Source organism: Megalopta genalis, chromosome 2 (genome assembly GCF_051020955.1).
Source record: "Megalopta genalis isolate 19385.01 chromosome 2, iyMegGena1_principal, whole genome shotgun sequence".
NCBI classification, from domain to species: Eukaryota; Metazoa; Arthropoda; class Insecta; order Hymenoptera; family Halictidae; genus Megalopta; species Megalopta genalis.
This window is the reverse complement of record NC_135014.1, coordinates 33,253,035-33,279,403: the sequence shown is the minus strand read 5'-3', so window position 1 is coordinate 33,279,403 and position 26,369 is coordinate 33,253,035. Positions and strand designations below refer to the sequence as shown.

The following is a 26,369-nucleotide window of genomic DNA, read 5'->3' as shown; positions in this document are numbered from 1 at the left end:
TCCCTTTATTTCTGCACGTGTGCATGCATTTTTCATTTCGCTTCGCACGGTCGTGCGCCGCTTTATCCGTTTTTCTCTTTTCCTATTGAACGAAACCATTGTTCCAGAAGTGATTCGAATTATACATAATATAACGTCTGTGAAAATACTTGAAAATGCGCGATATTAATAATAACTGAGAAATACTTGAAAATACTTGACAATATGTAATTCTATAATAATGTCTCTAAAAATAACTGAAAATAACTAAAGAAAATGCTAATGAGTACGTCTTTAAAAATACTTAAAGATAACAACAACATCTATAAAACTACTTAAATATAATTTGATAACAAAAGCAGTGTCTCAAAAAAATATTTGAAAATATATAATACAAATAATAATGTCTCTAGAAATATTAAAAAATATATAGTACTAATAATAACATCTGTGAAAACATTCAAAAATATATTATACTAACAATAACATCTCTAAAAATATTTAAAAATATATGTAATACTAATAATAACATCTCTAAAGACACTGGAAATATACGGCACTAATAAAGCGTTTATAAATATACCTAAGTAAATTTAATACAAATAGCAACGTCTCTCAAAATTCTTGGAAAAATATAATAATAATAATAATAACGCTTCTAAAACTATTAAAAAATATGTAATACTAATAATATCTCCAAAAATGCCTAAAAACACGTAATACTAATGTTATCTCTAAAAAACAGTCAAAAATACATAATTCCAACACAATAACGTTTTTAAAAACTGTTAAAACTGGATTACACGCGTGGCGGAAGCGAAAGTTCGTACAAAAGGTCGACTATAAGGGAAGAGATTTAAAATCCCGAAAACTGCCGGATTCGGCTGAAAAGTCCGAGCGGGCGGGCTCGAAATTTTTGCGGGACCCCGGGAAATTTGCATAAAGTCGCAGTATCCAGTTATGAGTTGGCCAGTTGTCGAGGACGGTTACAATTGCACGGCTTACCACCGGTGAATTTACGAGGACCGTGTAAGGGTTAAACATGATCCGCGTCGGCGCACGGCCAAAAAACGATAATGTTCCGGCGAACTATTCTCGCCGTTGTCCGGAACAATGTTACGATTCGGAATTGTTCCCGGTTCGAATTCGCGTGCTACCGTCGTCAAAAACGGCCGGGAACAATCGCGGGGACAATGGTGAAGTTCGATTATCGTGTAATGGGACGCAAGAGGCTGCACAACGCGCGGACAATCGTATTAATGCCGACCGGATGTTGGACCGCGGTCGCGGCCACTAGTTAGATGAACTTCGCGTTAACTTCCGCGGCGTCTAATTACATTCGCCTGTCCCTTTGTCACCCCCCACAATTCCCCAGAAATTCCATTGATCCTATCATCACGTTGCATCGGAACCGACGGCACTCCTCATCGACGTTTCCACCGACGGTCCTCGATGATTCATTGCAGTTCGATAACAAGTTTTCGCAGCGGCCGATGCACGGCGCACAAAAACTGATGAAAATGCAATTTTCCAACATAATTTCTTGTGCACCGCGAAATATTAACATTATTTTCGTCGTAAATCTATCGGGCACGATTTCAAGGCAAGGTACGCGAGTAAATTAAAATAATTACGCAAATGTGGCGTAAAATAAAATACACGAATAAATACGAAAACGACGCACGCAACAAACTTAAAATAAAATACACGAATAATTGAAAAACGAAGCACAGAAATAATTGAAAAGCAAGGTATCCTATAATCTCGGATAACGTTTGACCGGCAAAGATTCGTGTATTGTTTCGGGGTGAATTGACTACCATGCGAAGCACATGGTGATTCTTCGCATCGACGACGCCCTAATCGAAAGGGTCGTTTACAGCCGCCGAACCCGATGACGGAGTTCCCAGACTGGTCAACAAGACTTTCTGGTTCCCGTGAGAGCCTGAAGAAGCCAAGTTACAGCGAAGTGAAGTTATCGTAGCTGTAACCTCGATGATGAAGGGGAACGAACTTCGCCGTCATTTTGCTTCATTGTCTCTGAGGTATAGTCCGTTATTCATCACTATTCGATATTTCTTCGGTTCCGTTATATTGTACGAAGCTAAGGGATGTTTTGTTTTTAGGTATATCCGAGTTTTAATATTGAAATACTTCATTTAAATTTGCGGATTTATTTGTTTATTAGTTCTATTAGTTCTACTAGTTCTAGTAATTCTAGTAATTCTAATAATTCTGGTAGTTTTGGTAATCTTAGTAATTAATTTATTAATATTAATTAATTAATATTAATCTATTAATTCTATTAATTCCATTAATTCCATTAATTCTATCAATTCTCTCAATTCTATCATTTCTGTCAATTCTCTCAATTCTATCATTTCTGTCAATTCTCTCAATTCTATCAATTCTATCATTTCTGTCAATTCTACCAATTCTATCAATTCTACCAATTCTACCAATTCTATCAATTCTATAAATTCTGTCAATTCGATCAATTCTGTCAATCCTATCAATTTTATCAATTCTATCAATTCTATTAATTTTATACAATACAAATGGCATTACGATTTCTTTTACAACTACACTTATTCATCTTTGATAATTTCTGCATTAGAACGAGACAATTTTTGTTTCTTGTACGTCTTTTACTTTTGTTTCGTCTTAGAAAAAACGAATGACATTCATGTTCAACGTAATAATATAGTTTCGTCGACACCGAATCATATTTTTTAGACGCCAGAAACGACAACGGGAACAATGACTGTTTCACTCGGCAGCTGCTTGTAACTTCGGGAACGGCTTTAAAAGTCGGGCGATAATAAAACTGTAAAATTAGCGATTCCATGAAACGGGAGGAAAGCTTGACGCCATAAAAACCGGAACGTCGCCAATTAAACTCTGACGTTTTCAGAATATGAAAAAGTCTTCCTCCTCTCCCTTTATATTCCATTTCTTCCTATTTATCCGTTTACGAGGGCGGATGCTTCGCTTCATTCGTTGCCAACTCTCCAGACAGTTCGTTCTAAAGAACCGCCGGATTTTTCGTGCTTGCATTTTTTTTTATCAATGCGCCGATTTTTCTTTTAATATACGATTGTTGCATTTTATTTCGAGCATATTATTCCCATGGAGAAATCGGAATGCGTACCCACATAACTTCGATACTTAAGATATTGCTTTTATTGCGCACCGTGGAGAAAAGAAGAACGCGTATGCTTCTTGGCACCTCGATGCTGCGGGCGGGGTGTAAAACTCTACGAGGGTGCAAAGTATGGACCTTCTATGTTATAAGGGAAAGAATGTCTTCGTAAACGCAGTGACCTAGAATCTGATTCCGAACGTGTGGCAGAAAATGATCGCGACTCCTCAATTTACGCTGGCGAATCGTGCGAACTCTTTCCTCGAATCTTATTGGCCGTTCGCATTAGTGGTTGCGATTGTTGCGCGATTAGTCGCGTTAGTTTCTCGTAGTAGCTATTATTAATGTTACCAAGAAAATTTTTATTGTTACGCTACGAATATTATTTTTTTTTATTTACTGCAAATGTCTTGATTGTTTCACTACGAATATTCTCATTATTTCATTGCGAATACTTTTATTGTTTTATTACGAATATTCTTACCGTTTTGTTATGGATATTCTTATTGTTTCACTACGAATATTGTTATCGTTTCATTATGAATACTTTTATTGTTTTACTACAAGTGTCTTGATTGTTTCGCTACAAATATTCTTATTGTTTGATTACGAATATTCTTACTGTTTTATTATGAATATTCTTACTGTTTTACTACTAATATTGTTATTGTTTCATTGCCAATAGTTTTATTGTTTTACCACAAATGTCTTGATTGTTTCACTAGGAATATTCTTATTGTTTTATTACGAATATTCTTAATGTTTTATTATGAATATTCTTATTGTTTTACTACGAATATTGTTATTGTTCCATTGCCAATAGTTTTATTGTTTTACCACAAATGTCTTGATTGTTTCACTACGAATATTCTCATTATTTCATTGCGAATACTTTTATTGTTTTATTACGAATATTTTTACCGTTTTGTTATGAATATTCTTATTGTTTCACTACGAATATTGTTATCGTTTCATTACGAATACTTTTATTGTTTTACTACAAGTGTCTTGATTGTTTCGCTACAAATATTCTTATTGTTTGATTACGAATATTCTTACTGTTTTATTATGAATATTCTTACTGTTTTACTACGAATATTGTTATTGTTTCATTGCCAATAGTTTTATTGTTTTACCACAAATGTCTTGATTGTTTCACTACGAATATTCTTATTGTTTTATTACGAATATTCTTACTGTTTTATTATGAATATTCTTATTGTTTTACTACGAATATTGTTATTGTTCCATTGCCAATAGTTTTATTGTTTTACCACAAATGTCTTGATTGTTTCACTAGGAATATTCTTATTGTTTTATTACGAATATTCTTACTGTTTTATTACGAATATTCTTATTGTTTTACTAGGCATATTGTTATTGTTTCATTACGAATACTTTTATTGTTTTACTACAAATGTCTTGATTGTTTACGACTACGAATATACTTATTGTTTTATTACGAATATTGTTATTGTGTTACTACGAATATTCTTACTGTTTTATTACGAATATTCTTATTGTTTTACTAGGAATATTCTTATCGTTTTATTACGAATACTTTTATTGTTTTATTACGAATATTCTTATTCTCTTGCAACGAATATTTTCATTGTCTTATTATTTATTGTTTCACTACGAACACGTTTCTGCACAAGTCACGCACCAACATATTACCAAATATTCCAGAAAATATTTTATATTCCAAATATTTCTGCCGCACACAATGGCGAACTAATCTCGCATGATGCGCGAGTGTGTTCCGTCGGAAACGCGGCCAATAAAATTAGTTGTTTCTAGTTTAACGAGTCCCTGCTTCTCTCGCTAATTACAAGTGGTATCCCAATCCCGCGCTATGTGTCATTAACGGGCAACGTATCGCGCGGCAATATATTAATATTTCATTTAACCGGGCAATAATATCGATAGAGTATTATCGCGGGCGGACTCCCGGCCAAACGTAAAAGCTCGTCGATGCAGAATTTTCCATTTCGCGACCGAGGCCGTTAATTCAGGAACGGGAACAATAAACGCGGATTAAAAATCAACTCGTCTCTCGGCCGAAGGTCCTGGCGCGACGTCTATGTATAATATTCTTTTTTCTTCTCCCCGACCAGCCCGCTGTTTCGTCGGCGCACATCGCTTCCAAAAGAATTTTAATATCTGATACAAACGGCGAATTTACGATCGGCCGCCGGGAAAGTCGGCTACGGCAAATTATAACCGCGACCGACGAAAATAAAACGATGGATCTCCGCGGCGGCATCGTCGTCGTCGTCGTCGTCGTCGTCGTCGTCGTCGTCGTCGTCGTCGTCGTCGTCGCACAGCTGGATACTCAGTGCCTTTGTCACGGAAAAGCGTCGGCATTTTTTGCGACGTCGTCAGTTTCCCCTAATTTCCAGCTACGTTCGTCCAGACGGGTTTCCTACCCTTCGTTTTATTCGAAACAACGGTACTTTCTCGTGCGCTGAATTCTTTTCGCGAAAGTGCTTTGGTCGTAACGAAATTTTGATTCGCGATTGCTTTTTGGTTTGTCGCTTGTTCGGCGAGTTTACTCATTTTTCGGCAAACACTCATCAATCAAACTTCTTGATATTTCAAACGTTCGAACAACGCGTCAATTTCGAACTGTTGGACAAAAATTATTACGACATTTAAACACGAAATTATTGTGACATTTCTCTAGTCTTTTTTCTATCTAAAATTGTAATGAAGAATTGTTAGAATTGTAATGAATTATCGGAAAATAAATAACATTGAGATGGAATTGAAATGAAATATGTAAATTTTGCTCACGGTAATTTCAATTGCGTGAAGAATTTTGTTCTCAATTTCATCGTAACTTAAACAGGATATTTTTCAATCGTTATTCACCACTTTATTAACCCCTTGCCGTACCGTTTTCTTCATATAGTTTCAATAATTGAAAATAGAAAAAGAAAACAGAAATGTTTTTCGTATCTGCTCTTCCCAAATCGTTCACTTTCGTGCGCAATCTGATCGTCGATTAGGGAAAAAATTTACCATACATCGCAAGGCAAGAAGATTAGATCAGATTAGATTTGTTTGTAGCATACTCACACTGAGGTCCTTCATGTTGATGCACGTCGTGTAGTTGCTCCAGATTTGTCCGGAGACCGGGTGTCGGAACCATGTTCCATTCGAGTCGCAATACTTGTGCGCCGTTACTGGAACAATCGAATTAAACGAGGTCAATGATCCTCGAAAGAGTTCTGAATGAAAAGTGTCCTAAACAAGAAGCTCGTTTTCATAGTTATTGACAATCGGTAACTACAAAAACGAAGCGTAAGGCTCGAACAATCGTATCTCCTCTTCCCAAATTGTCCATTTTTGTGTATTGGGTTGGCAACTAAGTAATCGCCGATTTGTTCAATGAAATAAAAAATTCTTTTTACTTGGAACGAAGTTTAATCTGTAATGTATTTTCCATTTTGTTCGATGACCTTTCGCCATCTCTCTGACAACTTGAAAATTCCACGCTCGTAGAAAGTCCGATCCTTTTCGGCCAAAAAGTGAGTTAAGTGAGATTTTACAGCGTCATCATCATTAAAAGTTTTACCACGAAGGGAGTTGTCCAGGGATCGAAATAAGTGGTGATTCGATGGCGCGAGATCAGGGCTATATGGTGGATGTAACATCAATTCCCAACCAATATCCATCAATTTTTGCCGAGAGGACAAAGACGTGTGCGGCCTAGCATTGTCCTGCTGGAAAATGACACCTTTACGATCGACCAATCCTGGTCGTTTTTCCTTGACCGCTGCATTCAATTTGTCCAGTTGCCAACATTCACGGATAATAAAAAATAACATAATAATAATAATAATAATAATAATAATTTTATAATATAACATTTACGGATGTCATAAAAATGGGAGTGAGAGACGTCTATAACTGAAATCGGCAATTACTTAGTTGCCAACCCAATAGTTCGAAAGTCTCGCAATGCGAACCTTGCATTAAATTCGTTAATCAATATTTTATCGATTGACGTCTACCGGTTTCGAAGCTGCGTTGGGTATTATCTTTCATTCGAGTAATTCGAAAACTTGTTTGAATAATTCGATGAAGCAATAGGAAAGAAGTAAGTCGATAAACTATGAAAAAATCCTTTGTATTCTGCCATTTTCATTCAGATCGATGATTTTCTGTACGACTTCCTGTTCGAATAAATTCGAGTACAATCTCATTCGAACGAATTGTTGTTAGAATCAAATTTTACTCGGCTAAATTTCGATCTAGATAAGTTCTTATTCGATTGAATAATCATTCGAATAAAATCGTATTCGAGACAAAGAATGCCAACCAAATAGAATTTGAGCGTCGATTAGGGAGAGTTTACCGTAATTATCGCCTGCGATCGTTTCAAATGATCAACGTGCGTCGGTTTAAGAGCAGAACGAACACGCGCTGGGAACGCTGCGGCGGAGGTTAATTCCATCAGAACCGGGAAAAAGTCCGAGCAGCATCCGAAGATGGAAGCCAGCGGAGGGAAAATGGATTAAATTCGTCACAGTTCTCTGGATCGCGTGTTCTTGTCGCGCGCGGCTGACAAGACCGCTCGTACTTTGTTAAACAGTTTCTTTGCCGTGGTAAAGCAAAAGCGAAGCGATTTTAGTACTTCGGGAGCGGAAAAATAGTCGGAGACGCGACGGAACGGGTTGTTTCCCGGATAGAGAAGTTGTAAGCCGCGACAGAGCAATGTTTCCAAGAATAATATATTAGCTGGAAGAAAAACGGAATTAACGTCCGTCGTATGCGCGGCTAATTGAATGAAATGCGAGTGCTGCGTGTGTCAAACGGCTTTGCCCTTTAATTCCCGATTCTTTTTTAGTCGTCGCCTCGTGACGCGACTACGAAACTACGGATTTATGCTGCTAATTAATTGCAGATAAACTGTAGATTTCCATTCCGGTCTGCGAAATAACAGTGAAACGAAGGCAATTAAGATAAAAACAACATCAATTTTCGCGAATTTTCGATCGCGAATATTCATGCGCGAACAATGAAAGAGGTATGGGAACGATTCGATGCGACTTTTTTATTTCGTATGAAAAGGGAATGCATACATTGATATTCGTGCGCGCTTGATTCGGCAATTTTCAGATAAATAAAAGGATACATAAAATATTATCGTAGTTTCCAATCGATCGCAGCTGAATGGTCAACTGTGAATCGAATCGAATTGAATCAATCGTGTCTCGTTTCCTCGGCGAACGGTCACAGATTTTGATCGAATAAACATCAAAGTTTGTTGCGAGATTTAAACAAAATGAATAGCATTCGTATTTAGTGGATTATGTGTGAAATCTTTACCACGAATCTCTTTGTTATAACAAAGACTTGGATTATAGTCCAAAGTGTTAGAAAAAAGCTGCCACAAACGAATAAAAAAAGCCATTGAAGAAGTAAATTAAGGTCTGTCATTTTAACGAAAAATGTTCATCCGAGTGATCCGACCTCAACGCCATAAAATAAATGCACGATTACCATATTGTTTAGACATATTCAATGTCGATATTTATCTGTTGAGACGATGATCTGCGTTACGATGATATTAATGATAAAAAGCGTACAAGAAGAAATCGCGATGAACCGTAAGTCGTAACAGTGAAGTAGTTACGAAGAAATTTACGAGACGCACGCGGACCAGTTTGTAATTTCATGGGGCACGATTTCGTCCTAACAATAAGCACTCGGAGCCACATTCGCGCGGAATTGGAGTAAACAGGAATGCGAGCGGAACACAACGAGCCGTTCCCTTTCTTGCATTTCCAATAAGGGCCGGGCGAGCAAGATGCGCGAATGACGGGTGGTATCGGGAAGAGGTAGAGAGGGTGGTTCTACGAAGAACACCGAGCATCGTAGATCACGTTCGCTTTCGCAATAAATGTCACGGCGCCGTTCCGTGGAGTCCGAGAGAGAGGCAGCCGACGGGCGCCGAAAATTGAAAACTTTTTGCCAGTCTGTTAAATAGAGACTTCCGCCGTAAAAGAGCGCGCGTCGGACATTAACATCTTGTTTTGAGATGTATGGGAGCTACGTGCCCTCTCTTTTCTAACCATCGATTCGCCATTCGTTCCTCCTGGACGCAGTCGCAGCGAGACAAATTACGTACCTTTCTTTTGGTGCAGGCTTCTGCGTGTTCTTTGCTCGCTTTAATTACTGCCGACGATGGTATTCTTAAATAAATGTGTGATATTTTGTGTACAATTGCTCGCCGAAATATTTGGACACCCATCGAGAACGGATTAAACCTTTTAGAAATCGGATCAAATGGACATTCCAATTGTCAAAATTTTAAATGCGATGAATTTAATCATGTTTAAATGTAACAAATTTAATTGTACATAAATTTAATAGATTTAACTATATTTAAATTTAATAAGCTTGACTATATGTATACAAATCTAATAAATTTAATTATATTTAAATCCTTGTTCGAGGCTCCGATGAAAAAGTTGATAAAAAAACGTAAATTTTTTATTTCTTTTTCCCACTTCAAACAAGTGCAATTTTCATACAAATTTGTTTAGACATTGTCTAGCAAATTAGTCGTTTTAACATCAAAATAAAAATTCGAGACATTTGATTCTTGTTTAAAGAAGTTATCTAAAAATGTGTTTAAATATTTTAATGACAGGTTTCTTGAAAAAGGAATATTATAGTCAATATTTCAACAACAATAGCAATTTCAATCGTGAACTAATAAATTAGTCTATATAGAATAATCTAGTGATTTATTTTTAGATTATTATTTAAAAGAAGATTTCGAAATGTCGTTTTAATATAACAATAATGATTTAGAAGATGTAGGTCTCTAGTAGAAGAAAAGTTGAAATAGTAAAAAAAAAACTATTAGAATAAGAGATAGCTTCGATATTTTAGCAGCTCTAATTCGTTACTTTCTTCGAGCAATGTTTTTAGAATAACGTTGGTCACGATGTTATTTCTTAGCGGATTTCTGGAGGCGATCGCGGCCCATTTCGTATTTTGCGCGTGTAAGAAGCCGCGTTGCCCGATGGAATGACAAACTGCTGGTGCTAATCATGCACTTCCTATTCATGGCGACTGTAATTCAAACAGCGTTCCCGTAAGGTCGTGTTTTATGCGTTCCGATGTTCTGACTCGAGCAGATCCGCAAGGAAGCGGATCCGCGAGTAGAGACGTTTTAAATTAGAACGGCCTTCCTTGCGTGAACGCTTCTGAAACATGATTCATTGTCATGCACAATTGCGAGCTTGTGATATCAGAGGATTATAATTGAGACGCGCTTAACGAGGAAATAAAAAAAAGAAATCCGTCAAAGAAATCTTTGTTTCACAACGGGAACAACGGGAAAACTAAATAAACTTCTCTACAGGAAGCGTTCTCGAGGATACGTTTCGATGAATCGACGAAGAAAGTTGCGATAGTGTGTCGCGAAAACGAGTAGATCGTATACAAAACAGTGAAGACATGTGAAGAATTTAGAAACTCATTACAGTGGATTTCTCCCAGGAATGTTCGGAAGTCGGAAGTGAAACCGGCAGATCTGAGAATACTAAGTCGCGATTCTTCGGGCTCCGCGGATCGTTTTTATAGAAACACAGGGATGTCGGCAAAAAACGGCAGCGGCCAGCATGCCGGTGTTTTTTATTTATAATTCTTAGCCACGATTCGAATGCAATTTGAAGGCAATTCGAAGGCCACATGCCACGATTCGAAGGCAATTCGGAGGCCACAGGAAACGATTCGAAGGCAATTCGGAGGCCACATGAAACGATTCGAAGGCAATTCGGAGGCCACATGAAACGATTCGAAGGCAATTCGGATGCCACAGGAAACGATTCGAAGGCAATTCGGAGGCCACATGAAACGATTCGAAGGCAATTCGGAGGCCACATGAAACGATTCGAAGGCAATTCGGATGCCACAGGAAACGATTCGAAGGCAATTCGGAGGCCACAGGAAACGATTCGAAGGCAACTCGGAGGCCACATGAAACGATTCGAAGGCAACTCGGAGGCCACATGAAACGATTCGAAGGCAATTCGGAGGCCACATGAAACGATTCGAAGGCAATTCGGATGCCACATGAAACGATTCGAAGGCAATTCGGAGGCCACAGGAAACGATTCGAAGGCAATTCGGAGGCCACATGAAACGATTCGAAGGCAATTCGGATGCCACAGGAAACGATTCGAAGGCAATTCGGAGACCACATGCCGCAATTCGAAGGCAATTCGGAGATCACCTGACACGATTTGAAGGCAATTCGGAGGCCACATGAAACGATTCGAAGGCAATTCGGAGGCCACATGACACGATTCGAAGGCAATTCGGAGGCCACATGCCATGATTCGACGATCAGGTACCTAATATCTACCACATACCTTGTAGCTCCGCGATTTTTCTTACCTGACACACGCCTAAACAGATCATTTTGTATTGTCTTTCGGAAATTTGCGTCGCGTGCCGCATCATACGCTTGACCGATTGCATAGACGTAGGACTAGCACAGAGAAATTCACAGCGACCCAAAATTTGGCATTTCCGGGCGAAATTCCTGTATTTCGTTTATATTATTTTCGATTCATTCAAATGATTGAAGAACGAAATCAATAACGTAGTTGCTGTATCTTATAATTAGCGTCAACCAAAGACGTGTTCACTGCATTCTAGTACGCTGATATTTTAAGTGCACCTTTGTGTACGTTAAAAGGGTGCTCGGTGTAAAGTTGCGCTGATTCAATTAGGTAGATTGTAATACAATTTCGCAATTTAACTGTATTGTATTTCAGTTATAATAGTAATTCAACTACGCTGTAATTCGATTACATAATTCAAACCTTTCGGTTTGCTGATTATTTCAATCACGAGCGCAGTGGACGTACAATGTAATGGAAACACAATTAATTTATCATTATCACTAATAATATGATGCACATTTATATTCAATCGTTGAATAATTAATACAAATCAATGCAAGTAAGATACGATGCAATTTAAGTTATCATCGTTGCTAATAACATGATTCGCGTTTATATTACGCGGTTGAATAATTAATACAAGTCGGCGCAATTGTAATACGATGCAACTGAAATACAATGCAATTGAAATACGATGCAATTGAAGTGCGCGCCAATTGAAATTCGACGTTGAGTGAAATACAATTAATTTATTATTATTACTAATAATATGATTCGCGTTTATATTTTACGATCGAATAATTAATATAAATCAATGCAATTGAAATACGATGCAAATGAAACGCGATGCAATTGAAACGCGATCCAATTGAAATGCGATGCAACCGAAATACAATGCAATTGAATTGAAAAATCTAATTGAAAAATGTTATTGTGACCAGATAGATTCCTTCGATTCGCGACACATTCGACGATTTCGTTGCACAACGGTGCCGAAGAAAAAACGCGCGAAACGTCGCGCTTCCGTGCGGCGCAACCTAAATCGGCTTTGCAGCTCACGTTCGATCGAGATATAACCCTGTCTTCTGCCCGACCCGATATCGCCGGAAAGACGCGAGACAGCGGATTCGCGAACAATCGCGGATAAATTATGCCACCGACCGACGGATTCCCGTTGTTACATTCGCGACGCGCATGAGAAGCGCGCTAAGTATCGATGAAGACCGCCGCGATTCCTAAGAGAGCAGTTCCATTCCTTTTCCTTTTCGTTCTGCGGATCCTGCCCGCGATTCCATCTAAGCTTCGCTGCCTCGGGCAACGGCGGGCACTTCATTTCGAATATTTACGTCGCTCGGATGTGCACGGGCCGACGCGTAATCCCGTGTTTTCTATCTCTTTACTCTCCCAGTTCTCCGGGAACCTCGGAAATAGCTGCAGGAAACCATTCCCGTTCGAATCACACTTCCGTCTGACCAATTGTGATTTCTTTTTTCTCGTGGCTTTGTATCTGAAACGCGTCCGCGTCGGATTACATCGCCACAAATCCTCGAATGTGTCGCCGGACGAAGGAATCTGGTCACAATAACATTTTTCAATTACATCGTATACACGTCAATTGCATCGTATTTCAATTGCATTCTATTTCAATTGCATTGCATTTCAATTGCATTGTATTTCAATTGCATTTTTCACTCGTCTCGCATTGAATTTCGGCCGCTCGATTCGTTAGCAATTTTCAACTTTCAACGAGAAGACGTATATACACGCTTTTCCGTCGCTAAGTGCACTATAATACTGTATACAGTAAATTACGTACACGTCAATTGCATCGTATTTCAATTGCATTCTATTTCAATTGCATTGTATTTCAATTGCATTGTATTTCAATTGCATCGTATTTCAACTGCATTGTATTTCAATTGCATCGTATTTCAATTCCGTCGACTTGCGTCGATTGTTCAGCCACGAAATATAAATGCGAATCATATTATTAGTAATAACGATAAATTAAATTGCATCGTATCTTACTTGCATTGATTTGTATTGATCAACTATTCCGGACCGAAACAATTTTATCGACCAAAGGCTTGAATGCCTCGAAAGCTTTGAAGTTTTCCGATGCTCGAAGGATGGTTTGTGTATCGCCGAAGAAAAGACGCGAAACAATTTTGTCAGAAATTTTTACATGAACTTTTTCATTCAGGCAGATACTACAATAAAAATTGCAGAAAGTCTAAATAAATCCAATCTTGTCACTTATATATAAATTATTATTATATTATCACTTATTATTATTATTATTATATATATATATATATATTATTATTATTATATTATCACTTATATATAATTATTGTTATAAAATAATATAAATTAGCGTTAGTGAATGCAGCAATGAATGCAGTGGTAAATGCAGAAATGAATGCAGCGATGAATGCAGCGATAAGTGCAGCGATAAATGCAGAAACGAATGCAGTGATAAATGCAGAAACGAATGCAGTGATAAATGCAGAAACGAATGCAGTATACTATCATTGAAATAGAGTAACGGGTTCACCTATCTCGAGGACGTTTCGAACGCCCCCGTTGCTCGGGGTGATGCTCGTTCGAAGGACGATTCTGAACGAGAAAAACGGAAACGGATATAAACGCGTGTAACGTGAATCATCTTATACTACTTTTGCCAGCTATGATATTCAGATACACAGAAGCATCTGCAGTAGTTCCAGTTGCTATCGCCGATTTCGTTGCTATATTAATCCGCTATATTAAACCGAATTTATCTAACTAAACGTTAGCAACAAAATTCCGCGGTTAAGTTTCTCCCGAAGATTTCGCCCGGTTAAAAAATAGGACTTGCATGGAAATGCATCGCGTGGCCCGCGAACGCGGACCGTCTCGCGGAATCGCCGCCGGTTACAAATGTGTCCGGGAATAAAGAATCTTGTAACGAGCAGATATCGCTGAATTTCTGCTTTATAAACGCCGTGACGGTGAGAAACAGCCCCACTAATGCGCCCCGCTTTGTTCTCGGTCTAATTAAATCCTTAATGAAAATAATAAATTCCCGCGCTTTCAGTTTCACGCCCGGCGATTATTTCGTCCCGGAAAATCGTCGGACACGCTAACAATGCGCGCGTCCCGAGCGACAAAAATATTGTTCGTTCGTGTGCGAAACAAAAAAAAAAGAAGGAAAAAATACGAAGATAAAATGCGATTCGCGACGATAGATCGACCGTTCGAAACCCGTCGTTCGCTGTCGAATTATTTAAAAAGAACTCCCGGGAATATGCAACGATCTGCATCATGCATTATTCAGGCAAAGAGCAGTTGATACGTCAACGGAGTTTCCGTCGATGATAATTTTTGCTTTTACGTTACAGTTTGTTTAGTTAAATTTTTGTTTTTGTATTCGTTTAGCATCCACGGAGATATGCAAATTCACCGTTCGTTACCTTGTAAATAGACTGTGAAATAGAAAAAAAAAACGAATATTGCAGGTTTAATGTTCATCGCATCGTAAATAAACCTTGAAATAAAGATGTTTTTCAGTCGACAATAATTGCTAAGCCCATCCCTTTGTAAGTATACGTATGTCTATTTTGTGTAGAAATTGTACTCGGTCGACGAGAATTGCAATTTTGTCACTCATTAGCTCGTAAAAATATTGTAAAATGAGAATTTGGCTCAGTCGAGGACGATTGCATATCTAACGTTCATTGTCTCGTTAAGAAACCGTAAACTAGTCATTTTATTCAGCGGACAAGTATCGTAAATTTATTCGTCGCTTCGTAAAGTAAAAATGCTCTGAAAGAAGCAGAATGCAAATGAAAAATTCTTCCTTTCTCGTGCGATATTGGAACGTTGTATATAGCGTATCGACTTTATTAAATTCTTTCAATCTTGCCGAAGGTTGCACGTATTATCCGTCCGAGGTTCCGAGTATTCCGTTGTACCGGCGATAGCGACAGTATGTCGATCGAGTGCGAGTTACAAAGCTTACAATTCACCTTTGAGACGAAGAATGCCCGGCATCCATCACCGTCAACGATTCAGAGCGAAGTATGTCGGGGAAGAAAAAAACCATTGGTGGCTCATAGAGTCTTTGAAACCTTTCGAAAGAGCACTTACGCGCGATTCTGGGAGTAACCACGCCTCGGGCTATTCAAAATCTGTAGACGTAACCGCATTTTTCACTCGCCTCGCATTGAATTTCGGCCGCTCGATTCGTTAGCAATTTTCAACTTTCAACGAGAAAACGTATACACACGCTTTTCCGTCGCTAAGTGTACTATAATACTGTATACAGTAAATTCTCCGCGATTTTACATCAGCTTGGAAACGAAAATGAACAATTTGCGAAGAGGAGATACGATTATTCGAGCCGATTATTCATTTTTATAGTTGCTGATTGTCAATAATTATAAAAATGAAATGCAAGGCTCGAATAATCGTATCTCCTCTTTCCAAATTGTCCACTTTTGTTTACGAGATGAAGGAAAATTAGAATTTACTGTACTTTCGATATTTTATAATCTACATGTTATTATCAATAATTTATGCTATTATCTGGCAGAGAATGAATTCAAACTGCGCTTTTAAAAATTGAACAACCGTGCACGAATATATTCGAATAATCCGATGTATATTATTTTGTAACAATGACAAGACGGGATTTATTTAAGTATTGTACAATTTCGAGAATAATGTACGCTCGAACCAAAGAAGTTCGTAGAAAAAATTGTCACGGAAACATTCCTTTTATATCATGATGCTAAGAAAATAGGGGTGGGAACCCTGCTACTTAAAAAATTATAATAGTTTCTTTGCGAATAAAATAAAAGCTCACTAATAAAGCAAAAAATGACGCAACAATTCACGAAATAAAAACGATTAACAAACTGCAAATTATATCATTCTACTGACAATTTTTAAAGAATCGTTTTGTGGGGGTGTACAAGCATTTTCATCTGTTTACAAATAAATCGTAAATCCTCAAATAAAGTCATGCTCGATATACCGTAACAAATGTACAAATTACATTGATTGATACATCAAAAATTATTCGAATTAATCCTAGAAAATATTATCTCTAAATCGGACGAAGAATATTACTAATTTTTCCATCATTCCAATTGCAAGATAATTCTGCGTAAAAATAAATGCTACGAAACAATTCCTAAATAAAATAATATATTAGACCATCGTTTTAATTATCGTACAATCCATCGTCTGCACAAAAATGTAAATTCGCAGGAAAGTCCACTGGCAACGGCGCCGACGTCGTTCCGAAGACGAGTAATTAATCCAACGAAGAAACCGCGTTCTTATCCACTCAGGGTAGTTAAAGCGACCCGGTGGTGGAACCTATCGGCAAATGAAGCCGGCCGGTGGTCAGTGCAGCGAAGTTCAAAGTTTAAGTATCACGGGAGCACAAAGTTGTGTGGCACTTTGGGGTACGTGGTTGCGGAGCGTGCCTCGAAATCGATAGGGTGTCCGCGTGCTGCAACACCGTGCCAGACAGGTCGAAACAAATAGGTAAATGGCAGCTCTCGGGCGGCTCGTACAACGTCGCTTAAGTGTCCAACAAACTATCCGAAGCCGAGTCTCGACTGTTATCGAGGACCATCCCTTTATGAGGATTCCTTTCGGTGAATTTCGGCGCGGCTCGTTCTCGGTTTACACAAGCCTCCCCCTCCAGTCCCGCTACGGAAATCAATTTCACCGGGGATTTAGCGTCCCGGTTCGTTAGCCGCACATATTACCCAGCCGTTTTCCGCCCCTTTTAATTTTCAAACACCCCCGCCGACTGGATTAACCTTTTTGCTAGCTAATTCCGGCGAATTGATTCCGCTCGGACGCATCGGTCGCCCCGTTTCGACGCGTCGATCGCGATAAAGATTCCGCGGACGGTCGTAAAGATTCCGCGGATAGTCGTAAATGAATTCCAGCAAATTTGAAGAATTTATTATGGAGAGAACGGCGATCGGAAAACTGTCGCGGCGACTGTTACAGTCAGCGCGAAAATTATTCGCACACCGAATCTCCGACATTCGAGCTGTTACAGTCTCCTAAAAAGAAAGAAAGAAAACACAGTTTCCAACAGTTCTTGAAACAGCTCTCGTGTGACATTATTTTATCGAGAATCGAGAATTCGATGCGAACGTTAATTGGCGAGAGCGAGAGAACGTTCAAAGAGGGAATGCGGCTTGAAACGGGGGATGAAGATAGCCGAACGTGGATGAATTATTGATTGCGGTGATCGCAATGTGTGTCAAGCGTTCAGAGACGTTATGTTCCATTAATTAAATATTTATGGTTCATTGTTGTTTGAATTGCATTGTTATAAATCGAACAGTTCTTCTCTCACGATTTTACAACTCATAGAAAATCGAAAACACAAAACTAAAAATAATATGTGACAACTTTGAACGTCTCGGAAACAATCGAAAAATTGTTTTTCATCAGAAAGTCGACCATGGATTTGAAGATTGAAGCTTCCCCTTCAAAATGACCTCTCGAAACTCGGCGTACGATTTTTCTTAATCGTTTTATGCAACAGAAACGAGGAGTTCGATTGTAGTCGTGTAAACGAGAACGCCGACTCGTGTCTTGGAAAATAGAACAAGAAAGAAATCGCAAATTACGCGACGCTGCGGAATTGTCGCCGTTTCGAATAACGATGCTCGAAAACAACGATAGTAACTGCGTCCGACGCAATTATCATACATCGCGCGTGCAAAGTGGTATTCCTTTAGTGGTACTCCTTTATCGTTCGAAAACGGGAATTCGAGTATTTGTCGGAAAGATGATAATCCTTCGGAGATCGAAGTCGACTTTTCAAGCGATCGTTGGCGATTCAGTTACACTTACGATCTACTTCGGTATTCCGAATCGCTTACCATCGCGGCTAGGCTCGACTGGAGAAGGGAAAAAAGGAGGGAAAAAGGAGGAATAGGTTTCACAATCGCCATTCACGATTACCCTCTCGTCGATTAAAGCCGCGCGGCCAGCAAGTTGGCCCGATGAAAATGTTTAATGGATATGGAGGATGTTCGGGAACTTGTTAGACAGCATTGTTAATCGATAGACCGTGAACGTTTGTGCAGATTAAATATTGTATGCTGGGAACGGGAGCTGACTATTAAATATATTTTTTAATCGGATATGCATGATGTCCGAAAACTTGTACGACAGAGTCGTTGATCGGTGGACTGTGAACGTTTGTGCAACATAAAAATCGTCTGCATTCGTTGCCGAAAATACGAGGTAACTGAAAACGTATTTTCGTGTGATTTTAATATGTCGAAAATAATGCAACAGTTTCCTAAAATTCATAACATGTTTTTCTGTCCGCTTTTGTCATCTCCTCGTTTTTGTTTGCAGACGCACCAAATCCATTAAAACGTATTTTTACACGTATCAATCCATAAAACGTATAAATTATAGTATAAAACGTACACAAACGTAACGAAACGTATAAAACCTATATAAAACGGAAACTAATATATCGACTATTTATCTGAATGCATTTTACGAAAGCTCTCGTTCGCGACATTTAAAGAAAATACAGTATAAAAGAAATCGGAAGTGGACAGGCCAAATTTATCGGCAGCATTGCGTCTTTCTAAATGCAACGCTGAACGCTCTTCGTCCGCATCCAAGAGACTCGAGTAACGTTTCCCGAGGAACCATAATGACGGCCATTCATCTGAAGTCGAATGAAAGAAGGTGCGATAAAAACGAAATTAAATCTGTCCGTTCCGAAACGAGAATGAAGTTGGCCTTAAAGGCGGTGCAATTAAATTCCGGGAACGTTTAACAAGCATGCGAAGTACATAAATCGATCACGCTCAACCCTAAATGCTTGCTGCAAAAATATTAATGTCTTCGATGGATCGGTAATTTATTTTAAATCGTCTTATTAGCCTCGCCTAAAGTTAATTATTATTTTACAGATCTTACAATTAATTCTTGCGCCATTTTTATATAAAATTCCTGGTTCGCCTAACGTAAAAGGACTTGTTCCGTAAAATAAACGAATTTCAAACGTAAAATAGATAGATCGTTATTTTGCAATAGTCCAGTTTTAAATCGTCTTTATTAGCCTTGCTTAGAGCTAATTATCAACATTTCATAGATCGTGTAATTAACTTCTGCGCCATTTCTATAAATTGAAAACATAAAGTAAATGAATATATACTCGCGGAGAAGTAGTCGCGACAAGATGGCGGGCAGGCGTAGTCCCGCGCAATGGCAATTATCGCGAATCAACGGAACGTAAAGGCCCGGCCGAAATAAACGTGGAAAGCATTATCGGCGATTCTGATTGCGTTTCGAACGTGCCGCTATTTAAATTGTAAAATAGGATTCCAGCATCGACACGTTCGACCGACTTCCGTAATTCTCCCGTTTTTACTTTTTTGTCGTGGAGGCACGCTAAGAGGCGCAAACACAATTAAAGTGGCAGTCGAAATGAGAGAAAAAGGCGCGCACCGTCGAGAGCGCACTCGTCGCTATCCTAACAACGGGGTAAGAAAACAAATTGGCGGGAGATCGAAAAATTGCGGAAGCGACGAGTCGCCGTTCGGCTGGCTTGTTTACCGATCAAACACATTAATGCACCGCAACTCGTCTTCCCGCGGCGCGTCCCGTCGATTTTTCTGCCGCGGAATCGTGGGAAGCGCTGCGCTGTTGCGAATTGTTTCTCGTTTCCCGGACGACTTCGAATTTTTATCGTGGCTTATCGAGTCGTAACGGTTCCTCGAATGCGTCCAGTTTCTCTCCGGGGACTATTTTCGGAAACGCGAGTCCGAGGGAACGTTTCCCGAGATAAAGGGCTCGTAATATCGAAAGAACGGGGCACTTTCGCCAAGATAAGGACAAGAGTGTTCTTGTATTCGAGTCGATTTCTCCGCACTATAATTTTTCGTTGCGCTCACGATAATTTCGGAAAGCAAGAGATGGAAATTTTCTTGCGCGCGAGACTGTGTAGATTTTATGGAGTCGCGGTGAAAGACGCGTAAATCGCGCGACGAATGCATAGAATCGTGATCGAAATTGATTGCAGAATATCCGCGTGTTATTTTCAACCGATTAGAATTACTCCAGGAAGAATTACAAGGAAAAATGACGAAGAAAATTATTATTTCGCACGAGAAGACCCGGAGGCTGTTTCCGAGATAATTGTAAGATAAACAGCGCCTCTGCTGTTCTTAATGCAAAAATAGAATTATTGATAATTATTCCTTCTTTTTCCATCAATCATTAATAACAGAATGACAATTTATGTAATTCCGCGTTAAATTATGGTAAATACGATGTCCCGTGTGCTAATTCATGTATTATTTAATTCATATTTATTTTCCTTTTCTCATCTCGACTTTACGATTTCATCGAGAACTACGGATGAAACGATCTCGTGGCAAGTCTATTTAATCCGACCATCTCAGGGAACATTAAACAAATCGGTGATTTATTCGCTGTCGGCAGAGGCTACCGTGTCGGAGCAGCTCGATGGAATTTAATAGAAAAATAATATCCGCATCAATCTCGGATAATCGCCGTATCGGAATTCGAACGATCCAGTCAGACATTCGGGGTCACTACCGAATTCGAACGAGTCCGACTTCTTTTCGTCCTTTTCTGTCCAACTTCCGTTCCAACTTTTTCTGCGGCATTTTTTGGTGTCGTGGCTTTATACGATCGCAGGATTGTTCCTTTTAATGAAACGAAATTGGAATTTGACTTCGTCCCGGCGAACCTTTACCGGGGAAACAGGATGGGCTCTGGTCGGGAACGAAATGTGGGAAGGGAACGCTTCGATTTGCGCTACCGAATTAGTTTCTCGTCGGATCTAGCGAACCGGAAACGCTTAAACATCGGACACGTACGATTTGTCCACCGTCCTGCGTTACGTTAATGTTTCATCCCGACCAATTTGCCACGAAATATATTGGCCCCGCACTGCATTTTCCATGCGCGCACGTTTAATAAGAGCTCGTTTGATATCCATATTCGGGCGACCAATCGGATCCAGGTAAAAAAGTTTCCAAATATCGCAGGGAGAATGTTTTCGCAAGTGACCAATTACTATGATATTGTTGTGGACGCAATGCAACGACGCGATCAATACTCGACAGAATACATAATTCAAAAATGATGGTTGGCTGCGGATAAATAATTGATTTCACTTGTATAATGCATCGAATAAATCCTTCGGATCAAATTTTATTCGTATAATACATCGAATAAATTCTTCGAATAAAATTTTATTCGTATAATACATCGAATAAATTCTTCGAATAAAATTTTATTCGTACAATACATCGAATAAATTCCTCGGATAAAATTTTATTCGTATAATACATAAATAAATTCTTCAGATAAAATTTTATTCGTATAATACATCGAATAAATTCTTCGGATCAAATTTTATTCGTACAATACATCGAATAAATACTTCGGATAAAATTTTATTCGACGAATATTTCGAATAAATTCCTCGAATCAAACTTCATCCGAACAATCTTCCCGCTAAATTTCTCGAATAATATATCGTTCGAACAGTACATCGTATAAATTCTTCGAACAAAATCCTCGAATAAGATTATATTCGAATAATATATCGAGGAAATTTGTCGACTAACATTTCGAGTAAATTCCTCGAATAAAATTCTACTCGTTATCCGAATGAAACGTGGCCAACTCGGTCGCCGGTCGATCGCCGACGGATCAGCCAGACTTTATCGAGCCAGATCGAAACAAGCCGGGGCAACGCGTTCTCGTGTCGCCGCCGATAAATTACTCAGCCGAAGAAGCGGAGAATTATTTAATGGCGCGCCTAATATAAGACGTAAGGGAACAATCGAGAAATCCGCCGTACCTTCCCCATCGCCGCTCCAATGAAGAGACGACCACTTTCGAGATTACGTGCGCGGAGTCATTTCCTCCACTCGTAAATGATGAGTTTCTTAGCCCGGGATAATGCCCGTCGCGATAAACCCTCTATTTTATTAGCGCGAGGGCTAACTCCGGGCTAGCCGACGATCTGTGATATCGGTTGCCGTATCCTGCCGCGAGGACACGATCGCGATATCGGTGCCGATATCGATATCGAAGCCGATATCGACGTCGGCGGGCCCTCCTCCCGAAATATGTATGTAGCTCGCACCCTCCTCGAATTAACCGAGCCGTTATTGTGCCTTCGATAGTCTTCCCATCGATCCGAGACGGTTAACCACCTGATGAACGCTCGATAACGTATTTCTGCATCGGCCACGCTTGTTCGCCGTAGAATGGTCCACTCTCGCCACTTTATCGAGGACGCTATGAGAGCAATATCCACATAGTTCTGGTATACAATACACAGTCCGATAGAAACGTGGGGTCGCTTTGTTGCTCGCGCGGGGAATTAGCGCGGGAAAGTTTCGTCGACGGGAAACTTGCCGTTCGATCATTGTTTCGTGCTTCGACTTTATCATTAATCGACGTCGTCCGAGTATTAGGATCTGCGAATTTGTTCATTGCTGCGAAAAAACTCGCGAATAATAGTTCATATATTTTTGTTCCGCGATTTACACCAGTAATTTATATGTATACATGTACATATATATTTTAACTTGTTTCGATAGTTTTTCTTTTTTCTGTCTATTTCTATTTTTTCTGTTTTTTCTTTCTGTTTTTTTTCCTTTGTTTTTATTTATGCGATTGCTGTATATAATATTTCTATTTGTTATTAGTTCTTCTATAATAAAGGGTATAAATTGTTAATACAATTAAATGTATTGTTCTCTTCAGAAAAAAACTGCAAGATTTTAGAATTTTTAGAAAATGTTCTCTTTAGAAAAACTGCAGATTTTTATACAATTATGTTACATGCAATGTTGTTCTCTTTAGAAAAAAACTGCAAGATTTTAGAATTTTTAGAAAATGTTCTCTTTAGAAAAACTGTAGATTTTTATACAATTATGTTAGATGCAATGTTGTTCTCTTCAGAAAAAAACTGCAAGATTTTAGAATTTTTAAAAAATGTTCTCTTTAAAAAGACTGCAGATTTTTATACAATTATGTTACATGCAATGTTGTTCTCTTTAGGAAAAAACAGCAAGATTTCAGAATTTTTAGAATATTTTCTCTTTAGAAAAACTGCAGATTTTTATACAATTATGTTACATACAATGTTGTTCTCTTTAGAAAAAAACTGCAAGATTTCAGAATTTTTAGAATATTTTCTCTTTAGAAAAACTGCAGATTTTTATACAATTATGTTACATGCAATGTTGTTCTCTTTAGGAAAAAACTGCAAGATTTTAGAATTTTTAGAAAATGTTCTCTTCAGAAAAACTGCAGATTTTTATACAATTATGTTAGATGCAATGTTGTTCTCTTTAGGAAAAAACAGCAAGATTTCAGAATTTTTAGAATATTTTCTCTTTAGAAAAACTGCAGATTTTTATACAATTATGTTGTATATGCAATGTGGCAGACCAAGTAAGTAAGTTTAATATTGAAATATTAGAAGACGGGCGCAGAAATACGCTCCGGTCATCGGAATGCGAATTTCTGCTGAACGATTTGCAAGCGATTTTCGTCGTACGAAGTTTCTTGAAAATCAAATAATGTATCAGAATTTTGCTTTGAATTATTGCATAGCGGACACTTTCGTGCGCCGCGTCGTCAGCGCACCGGTGACAGGCCTCTCTGTCCCCCGGGATTAATATTGGCGATTAAGTGTGAAACGACAGCAATTTAGTCAAAGTTTACACGCAGTTATAAAATTCGAGGTACAAGGTCCGCCGATAACCTCTGTTGACGTGTTCCAGTCTGTCGAAGAATCGGCTTTAATCCGCCGCTGATTATTTCAGGTTTCTCATTACTTACATAATACTTTATTGCTGTGGGAACATGATCCCGGCAATAAAATGTTTGTTTATATTACTGAGTAATTTATTATGAGATCGTGAGGTGCTGCACGTTCTTGAATCGACTTTCTGTCAGTTTTTTTATCGGAGATTATTGCGAAAAGATCTTACAATAATCTGTTCCAAGATATTTTTATACTGTGATATATATATACTAAATGACACACTTTTTCCAGCTGAAAATTATGGTTGAGATTAAGAACATAGTTGGACAAAGAGTAGTCTGTTTAATAAATAACGAGTACAAAATAATCGTATCTCCCCTCCCCAAATTATCCGTTTTTGTGTGCAAGCCGAAGGACAATTGGGGAGAATTTACTATAATCAGAAAATATTATTTGCTCAACTGGCTGGATGTTTCAGAGAAATAGAGATCTTCTTCTGCAGATGCCATGCTTGGATATGTTCTTTCCATTGGCTTCGTCGGCGAGTCCACTAACCTAGAACGAGGCCTGAAATGATATCGTTTTTGCATCTCCTCGCCTTTCTTTGTATCATCTCTCTCGCGCGTCCAGCTGGCGCGGTAAAGTACATTCGAAGAATGTACGTGTTCAGAAAATTTGATGAGCAACCCTTGTAGTCGGGGTGAGAAACGTTCGTTTCGCACGGGTCAACTCGTTGCACTGCAATTTTCTTCGTAACTGCGCTCATTAGGGCCGGCGTACGGCTAATTACTTGCAGTAGAGAGGGAGAGAGAGAGAGAGAGAGATAGAGAGAGAGAGAGAGAGAGAGAAAGAAGAAGAGAGAGAGAAAGAAGAAGAGAGAGAGCGAGAGAGAGCGATAGAGAGCGAGAAGAAGAAAGAGAGAGGGCGAGAGAGAGAGAGTGAAAGAGAGAGAGCGATAGAGAGCGAGAAGAAGAAAGAGAGAGGGCGAGAGAGAGAGTGAAAGAGAGAGAGCGATAGAGAGCGAGAAGAAGAAAGAGAGAGGGCGAGAGAGTTCAATTACAACATAAAAGGTAGTAATGTATTCATATTTGTTAAATTTATTATATTAAAATAGCCTATCTGAACCACTTTGTTCTAAAAATTACGAGGATCGTAGGTTTTAAAGGTAGACTGCCCTTTAAAGTAGATTTTAAATAGAAGACGATAGATCTCCCGGACGTGAGCTGCTTCCCAAGAAGCTATACCGCAGGAATTCTATCAGAAACGAGGAGCGGTACGCTTGCGGTAACTTCAGTTCAACCATAATTGGATTATGCGAGTGCCTTTGGCCTCGGGACAATCTTATATCCCATTTGCTATGCAACAATATCGCTTAACATTAATTTATTCCCTTTCGACAGCATAAAAATATCCGTTGGATATCATCGATTTTTGCTGATAAAGCCAAAAAGCCCCATAAAACTGACATCAAATTAATGTTTTCTACACGTATGTTAATTAATTAATGTTTTTTAAAGAGCAACCACTTCCCGAATAATTTCTATATGGCAGCGAATTGTATTTCTTTGAACAATTTTAATAAATCGAAATTAGTATAAGAGTATCTTTAAATTTGTTAAGCGAAGTCCACAGTCTGTTAATTTTAATTAACATCGATCATTTGAAGCAACTTCTGCGAAAATTCTGGTTCGCCATTTTTGAAGCGAAATGACAGCATAGAAAAAATTGTAATTTATCGATGGCATTGTAAACGTATTAATTTCCGAAATAATTTTTATTTCACAGTTGCCTCGAAGTGCATTTCTTTTAATGATTTTAGTAAATCGAGATTAGTCATTTAGCATCTTGAATTTCCTTAAATAAAGTCCAGAGTCCGTTAATCTCAATTAACACAGTTCATTTGATGATTCAAAAAATCTAAACAATTTAAAAAAACGTAAACAGTCTAAAAGAGCATATACAGAGATCGAATGACTGTGTGCAAAAGTGGACTAGCCGAATTAATCGA

At 38.6% G+C, this 26,369-nt stretch overlaps 1 protein-coding gene across 19 annotated transcripts in view; it reads right to left on the bottom strand.

Annotated features, from left to right (window-relative positions):
- The window catches only part of Dh31-R (Diuretic hormone 31 Receptor), a 217,053-nt gene that overhangs the window by 20,441 nt on the left and 170,243 nt on the right, over positions 1 to 26,369 (bottom strand). For all 19 annotated transcript variants that reach the window (XR_013032772.1, XM_076519205.1, XM_076519210.1 and 16 more), the window contains one exon: positions 6,203 to 6,309. Coding sequence is in view for 18 of the 19 variants with exons in the window: in XM_076519205.1 (XP_076375320.1) it covers positions 6,203 to 6,309 (107 nt within the window). In the remaining variant the exon portion in view is untranslated. The remainder of the gene's footprint in view (positions 1 to 6,202; positions 6,310 to 26,369) is intronic.